General features: G+C 45.0%; 1 protein-coding gene across 4 annotated transcripts in view; it reads right to left on the bottom strand.

Moving 5' to 3' along the window:
- The window catches only part of Rabepk (Rab9 effector protein with kelch motifs), a 22526-nt gene that overhangs the window by 11056 nt on the left and 1214 nt on the right, over positions 1-10256 (bottom strand). For 2 of the 4 annotated variants that reach the window (XM_005346005.3, XM_026777173.1), the window contains exons 2-4: positions 7978-8036; positions 2856-3013; positions 839-991 (exon numbers count right to left, since the gene is read on the bottom strand). In XM_005346005.3, the coding sequence (XP_005346062.1) occupies positions 839-991; positions 2856-3013; positions 7978-8030 (364 nt within the window). In that variant the 5' untranslated portion in view covers positions 8031-8036. The remainder of the gene's footprint in view (positions 1-838; positions 992-2855; positions 3014-7977; positions 8037-10256) is intronic. The other 2 variants (XM_013355164.2, XM_026777183.1) reach the window with 2 other exon arrangements.

The raw sequence follows: 10256 nt of genomic DNA, 5'->3' as shown, positions 1-10256 counted from the left end.
CCAGCCTGGTCTACAGAGCTAGTTCCAGGACAGGCTCCAAAACCACAGAGAAACCCTGTCTCGAAAAACAAAACAAAACAAAACAAAAAAAGAAAGAAAGAAAAAAGAAAGAAGAAAGAAAGAAGGAAGGAAGGAAAGAAAGAAAGAAAGAAAGGGAAGGAAGAAGGAAGAAAGGTGGAGGGAGAGAGGGAAGGAGGAAAGAAGGAAGGAAGTTCTACATACATATAAAATTAAAAAAAAATATTTTAGCCAGTGGTGATGTTACACATCTTTAATCTCAGTAGTCAGGAGGCAGAGGCAGGTGGATCTCTAAATTTAAGGCCAACCTAGTCTATAGAGTGTAGTTCCAGGACAGCCAGTCAGGGCTATACAGAGAAACTCTGTCTGAAAAACAAGATAAAATGTATTTTTTTAAAAAAAGCATTTACATTTCAGAGAGGGAGGGCAGGAAGGATAACAAACACTCAAACCAATCAAACAGACATCTAAGAAGATGGTTTTTAAATACTACAAAGAAATTTCAATACTTGACACAAGAGAAAACTCAGTCCTGTCAGGGCTCATCTCTAGAATTCCATCACTTGAGAGCAGGTCATGCTCCCTGGGACCAACACACACGGTGAAAGGAGGCACTGATGTCCACATGTCCACTACTCAGTGTGTATGATCTTTCTCTCATGCATGCATGTGCACACACACATACAAATTTTAAAATGTAAAAAAAAAGCGTATAAATTCCTATTTCTATAAGGTCAGCAAAGTAAAATAGGTTAATTAGAACAATTCAAATGTACCTACACGTGCATGATAAAAAAGAAAACAACCTCTGCCTACTCACCAGGATTTAAGACTTGCAGACAATTTCGATTTCCTGACTGGTCCGCACCCCCAAACACCCAGATGCTGTGAGGTGTGCAGGAGGGAATGAAGCTGGCATGCTCATACCGAGGCAAGAGACCTTCCCTGGTGGCCGTGTCCCACTGCTGCGTCCCTGGAAAACATTGACCAGTCCTTAGGCTGGGGCTGTAATGCTGGCTGACAAACTTTAGGAGGGTAGTGAAAGCAGGTGAAGTCACAAGTGACCAGCCGTCAAGTCCAAACTGAAATGCTCCCCAGTACACGCTGGCAGGCTGCCTGCCTGGCCATGAGCGCTCTGTGATGGAAACTGTCTCCGCTCTTGCTCCCAGAGTCCAGGCGACCGACATTTAACACAACTTTCTAGTTGTCACTAACGGGGCCAGAGGGAGCTGCCTGACTCCAATGGCCCACTTAGAGTCAGTTTCCACTCTCTCAGCAGCCTGGGCTGCTATTTTTTGTCCTTAGAGTCTGAGAAACACTCCTGATATCTCTATAGATCTCAATCTCCTGAAGTCCCCATTTTAAGTGGCCCGACTAAGTGGTCTTTGGGCAAACAGAGAAATGACGTCTAAATCAACCCATTCTTTTAGCTAGCAAAACACTAAACTAGGACCTTACAAGTACCATGCTGTTGTTAGTGTTAACCACAACTGCAAAGGAAGCTGGTTGGTAATCTCTATGTAACAGGTCACCATGGCACTGACAACTTGTGATAAAGATAGAACCGAGGCCGGTATGGTGGTTCAGGACCCCAGTACTTGGAAATGGAGGCAGAAGGGTTGTGAGTTTGTGGTCTTCCTGGGCTACCCAGAGATTCCTAGGCTAGAATGGACTGCATAGGAAGATGCTGTCATGAACAGACAGGCAGTCACAAAGAAAATGAGGTAGAAGATAAGCTCCTTGAGGGCTGAAAGGGGTTCAAGGTACCCATGGCTAGTGCTGGGAGTAGAGACTCAAGTGCCTGAACAGTAGTAACAGAGGCTCCATGGGTGGGAGCCTTGTCAAGAGGTGACACTCCAGGTCTAAACAACTCTTGCCACGTAGCAATGCAGGAGTCTAGGTGTCAGACCTCCTAAAATTACTATGAGAAGGCCAACCATGGCAATTTAGAATTGGCTGGGGATACACTTATGAGTAAAAGTCTCACTCTCTGCCTCCAAGGACCTTAAACTCTTGTGCGCTAAGACCCGTGAAGGGGAGATGGGAGCATGTGCATAGAGGCCAGGGTTTGAGCATCAGCTTACACAGACCTGGTGAAGCGGCGCAGAGATATGATGGTAGCCACTTGAGAGGTGAAGGAAGAGAAGCAGAAGTTCAAGGTCATTCTCAGCTACACAGTAAGTTCAAGTCCAGTCTGAGCTATACAAGACTGCTTCAAAACAAAGTAACACTCCCCCAAACCAAAGAACAACACTTTCTGGGTAGGTGTGGAATATGCTCTGCACAGTGAGTCACCGTGGAAGCAAGGAGACCGAGTGAAAACGATTCCCAGCCTAGCTAGGAGACAGCAGTGGTGTGGATTACAGAAAGGGACAAACACAGAGGAAGACAGAGAAAGTCAGGATGAATCAGAGTGTGGACAAGAGACAGAAGGAGAAAGGAGGGTCATTGGTGCCTCCTAGAACAGTTAATAAATAGCCAATTTCTAGATTGCTGGGGCTCAACAGACTCTTCCCAAACACGGATGTACTGAGCAGGTGGGTATGAGTTAGAGGTAGCTGAGACCTTAGTTAGGGGCCAGGGAAGATATTTCTCTCTCTAAGAGGAAAACCCTGTGTCTGGTGTGAGTTGGTATTATTATTATTATTACAATTATCATTATTATTTTGAGACAGAGTCTATGTTTTCCTGGCCTGGAACTTGCTACACAGACCAGGCTGGCTTCGAACTCCCGGGGTTGTCTTGCCTCTGCCTCTCCTGTTCTGGCTTTGAAGCCGTGTGCCACCACATCCAGCAGAACCAGTATTTCTAGGGACGCTCTGCAGTGTTGATCTTACCCAAATCCATGGTGTACACATCTGAGAAGCTTTGGTTTGGATTTGCTCCCCCTACAACGAAGACCTTCCCTCTCTTGGCATCACCAACTGGGGGTAAATATGAGCAGCTGTGACCAACACGAGGGCAGGGCTTGTCTCCAGGGAGAGTCAGGGTGTACCTGCCAAAGGGAAGATAAATTCAGGAGGCCTGTGTGAGGATACTCTTCCATGCCCCACAAAACGGTCACCAGGATGAAAGGTACACACGCTGATGCCTTAGATCTTAACTATTGCTATTGTACGTGAGCACGCGCGTGCGTTGTGCGGAAGTGCCATGGTGCAGGTGTTGCAATAGCACGCAAACTCCATAGAGTAGGTTCTCTCCTTCTACCTTTATGTGGGTCCCTGAGACTGAACCCAAGTTGCCAGGCTTGTTGGGCAAGTGCTTTCACCTGGGAGCTGCCTCCCTGGCTTCACACTGATCTCTCAGTTGTATGTATCCAGCAAAGTCATATCTGACCAACTACAGTACCTCCCCTTTGCTCAGTCTCTGGCTTTTCAACTTAGGCTGGACGTTTGACTCCCATGGGTTCTGTGGTAGACAGGGGAACTGACATGATAGATGTCCACCGGTGTGCCTTGGCACCATCAGGATGGTATTATCGTGGTCTGTGGGTTTAGGCAGACCTGGTTCAAGTATAAGCTTCGGTGCTTTTTAGATGTGTGGCATTTGGGGAGCCACTTAACCTTTCCAAACCTCAGTTTTCTCTACTAAAAAACAAGGATTGCTGTGGTGGGAAGTGAGGGGGCACAAGCCTTTAAGTCCTAGCACTTGGGAGGAAGAGGTAGGTGGTTCTCTGAGTTTGAGGCCAGCCTGGTCTACAGAGAGAGTTCCAGGACAGCCAAGGCTACACAGAGAAACCCTGTCTCAAAAAACAAACAATCAAAACAAAAAAACTCAAGGAGTGTGATGGTTTTTACCTCCAAAGGGGGTTGTGAAGACTCAAACATCTTGCAATGACACAGTAAACAATGGCCAGGGCATTATCATCTTCATAGGGACACCTACAATGCCAAAGCCCTGGCTAACAGCCAATGATATATCCCTGTGGAGAAAATTCTCCACAACTCATGGGTTAAACTCCATAAGGATTATATGAAACCTATTAAGAGCCTTTTCAGGCTTGAAAATATCAACCAAATGGAACCTAAACCTAGCAGTCACAAGCTGAAATATAGGATCAGGCATTCCCCGATACATTTATTTTGATTTTTAACAGAAAAAAAATATATATAACTCAAGCTTCCAGGATGGAAACAAATGAACCAAAATTTAGTTTGAGACAGGGTCTCACGTGGTCTAGGCTGGCCTTAGGACTCCAGCTAGCCCAGGATGACCTTACGTTCCTGATGTGGGATTACAGGTGTGTGCCGAGGCATACAGTATATAAGAATAGTTCCTGGCTATTTATGAGTCCGCTTATTTGAGCTCTTTGATTTTGGGACTCCTAACCCCTCCCTCTTCCCCGGCAGCTTTCCCAGAACCTGGATTCTCCACAGCTCTTCCTCTTGGTGTCTGCTCACCTTCTGGCAGACACTTCCCTTTCTCTCTGATCCCTCTCCCAGCAGCCCCTTGGAACTCTCAGGGTCCTAGTGTCCCTTCCCCTCAGTCTGTGCTTGCTCTTCTGACTCATTTTATCTGTCCTGGTGGTTTCTATGGACGTCCATCTCTGTCATTATCAGTGGTTCTGGGGTCTTTCCTCCTTGCTCAGATCTGTCCTGACATTCAGACTTGTGTATCCCATCAGTGGCAGGATTGCTAACAGTGCTCTCACTCGGCTCACAGAGCATGGGTGCTCATTCACCGTAAGAACTATTAGTGTAGTTTGAGTTTAACAATGGAGGAACAGAGGTGTAAAAAAATTAAGTGTATGAGCATTATATTCAAGAATACTAGTCAGGTGGTGGCAGTGCACACCTTTAATCCCAGCACTTGGGATGTAGAAGCAGGCGGATCTCAGCGAGTTCAAATGCAGCCTGGTCTACAGAGTGCATTCCAGGACAGCCAAAGCCACCCAGAGAAACCTTGTCTCAAAAAACAAAAACCACAGATTCAAAGCAATGCCCATCAAAATCCCAGTAAATTCTTCAAAGACCTCTAAAGAACAGTACTCAACTTCATATGGAAAAGCAAAAAACCCAGGATAGAGGAAACAATCCTGTACAATAAAAGAACTTCTGGAGGCATCACAATCCTTGACTTCAAACTCTACTACAGAGCTACAGCACTGAAAACAGCCTGGTATTGGCATAAGAACAGACAGGAGGACCAATGGAACTGAATAGAAGACCCGGATATCAATCCACACATCTTCGAACACCTGATTTTTGACAAAAAAGCAAAAAATATTATATGGAAAAAAGAAACAAGTGGTGCTGGCATAGCTGGATATCAACATGTAGAAGAATGAAAATAGACCCATATCTATCACCATGCACAAAACTCAAGTCCAAATGGATCAAAGACCTCAACATAAAGCCAGTCACACTGAACCTTACAGAAGAGAAAGTGGGAAATACACTTGAACACATTAGCACAGGAGACCACTTCCTAAATATAACCCCAGCAGCACAGACACTGAGAGAAAAAATTAATAAATGCTACCTCCTGTAACTGAAAAGCTTCTGTAAAGCAAAGGACATGGTCAACAAGACAAAACGACAGCTTACAGAATGGGAAAAGATCTTCACTAACTCCACATCAGACAGAGGTCTGAGCTCTAAAATGTACAAAGAACTCAAGAAATTGGACACCAAAAGATCTCAAAGTCCAATAAAAAAAATGGAGTACAGCCGGGCAGTGGTGGTGCACGCCTTTAATCCCAGCACTTGGGAGGCAGAGGCAGGTGAATCTCTGTGAGTTCCAGACCAGCCTGGTCTACAAGACCTAGTTCCAGGACAGGCTCCAAAACCACAGAGAAACCCTGTCTCAAAAAACCAAAAAAAAAAAAAAAAAATGGAGTACAGACCTAAACAGGGAACTCTCAACAGAGGAATCTAAAATGGCTGAAAGACACTTAAGGAAATGTTCAACATCCTTAGTCATCAGAGAAATGCAAATCAAAACAACTCTGAGATTCCATCTTATACCTATAAGAATGGCCAAGATCAAAAACACTGATGACAACTTCTGCATTGCTGATGGGAATGCAAGCTGGTACAATCCCTTTGGATGTCAGTGTGGCGATTTCTCAGAAAATTAGGAAAAAACCTTCCTCAAGACCCAGTAATACCACTTTTGGGTATATATCCAAAGGATGCTCAATTGTGGCACAAGGACATGCACTCAACTATGTTCATAGCAGCTTTGTTTGTCATAGCCAGAACCTAGAAGCAACCTAAATGCCCCTCGACTAAAGAATGGATAAGGAAAGAGTGGTACATTTACTCAATGGAGTACCATAATGACAGTTTGAATTTTGTGGGAAAATGGATGGAGCTAGAAAACATCATTTTGAGTAAGGTAACCCAGACACAGAAAGACAATTATCACATGTACTCACTCATAGGTGGTTTTTAAACATAGAGCAAAGAAAGCCAGCCTACAAACCACAATCCCAGAGAACTTAGACAACAATGAGGACACTGAGAAACTTACATAGATCTAATCTACATGGGAAGTAGAAAGTAGAAAAAGACAAGATCTCCCGAGTAAATTGGGAGCATGGGGGCCTTGGGGGAAGATTGAAGGGGAGAGGGGAGAGGCAGGGAGGGGAGCAGAAAAAATGTAGAGCTCAATAAATATCAATAATAAAAAGAGAAAAAAAAGAACTAACCATAAAAAAAAACAAAACAAGACAAAAAATAAGGAAACATCTAGAAAAAATGCCAATGAGACAGAGAATTGCTGTCTTTACAGCCCTGAAGGCCCACAGGTAAAAGCTTCATGAAGATCTTTTCCATTGTTTTCATAGGCAAGGTAAAGTTTTAACATAAAAGTTCTTTGTCTTCTTTTTCTTGACAGCAGTTCACTCCACTGCCGAGGCTAGCCCAGGCTAGCCTTGAACAAAACAAGGTCAATCTTGGTGACTATGTCTGCAATCCTGCACTTGGGAGGCTGAGAAAGGATTGCTGAAAGTTACGAGCCAACCTGGGCTACATGAGGCAAATAAAACAGTGAAAGAGGGGCTGGAGAGATGGCTCAGTGGTTAAGAGCGTTGCCTGCTCTTCCAAAGGTCCTGAGTTCAATTCCCGGCAACCACATGGTGGCTCACAACCATCTGTAAAGAGGTCTGGTACCCTCTTCTGGCCTGCAGACATGCACACAGACAGAATATTGTATACTAAATAAATAAATAAATATTTAAAAAATAAAACAGTGAAAGAATAAGTAAAGATATTTGCGGTTGAACAGACAGGCAGGAACAGGCTGGTTGTACGGGCCTCCCTTATGGTACCCGCTTCCTCCTACCGTTCAGTGCTGGGGTATTACATGTGCTAGGCAGAGCCTACCATCAAGCTACATTCCCAGTTCTCTAGAGGGCTTTACCCTAAAGCACATCTTCAGCACATGTATGATGGCTCTGGAGGAAGGTAGGTCATGGAAGTGGGCGTGGAGGCTCACCTGGAGCCCCGTGGAAACACTGCACCTCTCTGTAACTTCCTGGGAGACCCTCAGACTCCATCACCTGCTCTGTCTCTAACTTCACTACAGAGGGACTATTTGTCTTCGGACTCTGGAGCCTATACAGCAGCCGTCAATATTAGCTAGTAGGAGGTGATGAATGAAGTGTTTAACAAACAGCCAATGCACACTGGAGCCAGTCTAACCCACATTCAACTCCCTGCAACCTTAAGAATGAGTCACAGCTCAGTCAGGGAAGGACCTCGGAGTTGTAGCTGAGAATGCCAGATGGCCACAGCATTATTCCTCCTGGTAAACAGGTTTTAATAAAATTAGCAGCTGTTCTGTGATAATGATTGCCCCCCCCCCCCCCCCCCCGTCTTTCCTCTGAAGACCTCAGACAGTTTGAGTCCAATTACCCCAGTTTCATTGCTACCCCCTTGGTGATGTGCAAATATGTTAGTAATAAATGAAACAAAAACTTGAGTTCTTGTGTGTGTCTGAACTTTCCTTACAGACCATGTGGCTTTCCTGGGCTTGTCTCCAGGCTCCAAGACGGGCAGCTGCTTCATGATGCCCTATGCAGAAGAGAGAAGGCAGAGTTCAGGCATCTTCCCCCACACACAAGTCCCGTAGCCCTTCCAAATCTTTCTCCGACTGTGGAGGAGCTCATGGGAGAGCACTTGCCCAGGCCCCCGGTTTGGATCCCCAAAACTGGGAAGGAACAACGACAACAACAAACTCCCACCAAGCCTTTGAGGCTGAATGTGAATCAAAATCACCACACATGGGATAATAATCCTTGTTTAGAAACAAGATCTCAGCCGGGCGGTGGTGGCGCACGCCTTTAATCCCAGCACTCGGGAGGCAGAGGCAGGCGGATCTCTGTGAGTTAGAGACCAGCCTGGTCTACAGAGCTAGTTCCAGGACAGGCTCCAAAGCCACAGAGAAACCCTGTCTCGAAAAACCAAAAAAAAAAAAGAAACAAGATCTCTAGTAGCCCAGGCTGATGTCCTGCTCTAGGCAATCCTCCTGCTTAAGTCTCTTCAGTACCGCAACTGCAGCTACTATATCCAGTTTCCCCCAGTGATAGGGGTCAGATCCAGGGCCTTATGCATGCTACACGTCTAGTTTGGGCTACACGCCCACAGCCCTTGACATGACATAATCACTCAAGTTTCTGAGCTGATGCTTTGCACTTGTCTCTCAGTCTCATGAGGGAGGGAGCCATATCAAAATGTCAGAGGTCTTTATTAAAGATACAACAGGTGAGGGCTGGAGAGGTGGCTCAGAGGTTGAGAGCACTGACTGCTCTTCTAGAGGTCCTGAGTTCAATTCCCAGCAACCACATGGTGGCTCACAACCATCTGTAATGAGATCTGGCGCCCTCTGCTGGCATGCAAGCATACAGGGAAGGAATGTTGTATGCATAATAAATACATAAATCTTAAAAAAAAAAGATACAATAGGCATGGGAATAAGGCAGGGGATACAAATCAGAACAATGTAGAACACATATATACGAAAATGCCATAATGAAACAAACTGTTTTTTAAATTTTGTTTATTTACTTTTATTTTATGTACATTGGTGTTTTTGCTTGCATGTATATCTGTATGAGGGTGTCAGATCCCCTAGAACAGGAATTACAGACAGTTGTAAGCTGCCACGTGGGTGCTGGGAATTGATCCTCAGTGCTCTGAAAGAGCAACCAGTGCTCTTAACCACTGAACCATCTCTCCAGCTCCCTGAAATACAGTGTTTTGCAGGTTAACTTAAAAATTGAATTAAAAATATTTTTTAAGAGTCATGCATAGTGGTGCACCTTTTTTTGTTTGTTTGTTTGTTTGTTTTGTACAGGGTTTCTCTGTGGCTTTGGAGCCCTGGAACTAGCTCTTATAGACTAGGCTGGCCTTGAACTCACAGAGATCCTCCTGCCTCTGCCTCCAAAGTGCTGGGATTAAAGGTATGCACCACCACTGCCCAGCAATAGTGGTGCACCTTTAATTCCAGCACTGGTAAAGCAGAGGCAGGTGGATCTCTGTGAATTCGGTGCCAGCCTGGGCTACATAGTGAGTTCCAAGATAGCCAGGGCTACATAGAAAGACCCTGTCTCAAAATAAATAAATAGATAAATAAATAAATATATATATGATAGAACATATATATGATAAAACAGTCTAAGTAGCTGAATAATACTGAATTCTGAGATAAATCTTGGTCTCACCATGCTATGGAAGAGCAAGTGTCTGGTCCATAGTTTGTTGCTGTTTTGAGACAGGGCTTTACTGAGAGGCTCTGACTGTTGTGGAGTTATCTGTATCTTCTTTATGCTTCTTTATGGGCCCCACCTGCAATTACTGGGCTTCCTGCTGGTCCTCTAACAAGCTCTTTCCTACCTTGTGCTGCTGACCACTGGATCTAAGCAGAGGGACATGTGTTTTGTGGTAATACTGTCTCCCCATCCTCCCTTCTCATAAACGTGCACACTTCTTGTCAATATTACAGTCGCTCTCAAGGAGCTGCCGTGGCTCTGTAGCAGGGTGCCTGTGTTCAATTCTCAGAAAATGAAGCAAATAAAAAATAAACACCCTCATCCCCCCAAAAGAAAACAAGTTTAAAAAGCTGGACGGTGGTGGCACATGGCTTTAATCCCAGCACTTGGGAGGCAGAGGCAGGTGGGTCTCTGTAAATTTCAGGCCAGCCTGGTCTATATAGTTCTAAGACAGCCAAAGAAACCCTGTCGAGAGAGAGAGAGAGGGAGAGAGAGAGAGAGAGAGAGAGAGAGAGAGAGAGAG

The sequence above is a fragment of the Microtus ochrogaster genome, chromosome 4, assembly GCF_000317375.1.
Source record: "Microtus ochrogaster isolate Prairie Vole_2 chromosome 4, MicOch1.0, whole genome shotgun sequence".
Lineage (NCBI taxonomy): Eukaryota > Metazoa > Chordata > Mammalia > Rodentia > Cricetidae > Microtus > Microtus ochrogaster.
The sequence above is the reverse complement of the archived record's forward strand: the minus strand, read 5'-3'. Positions and strand labels throughout refer to the sequence as shown.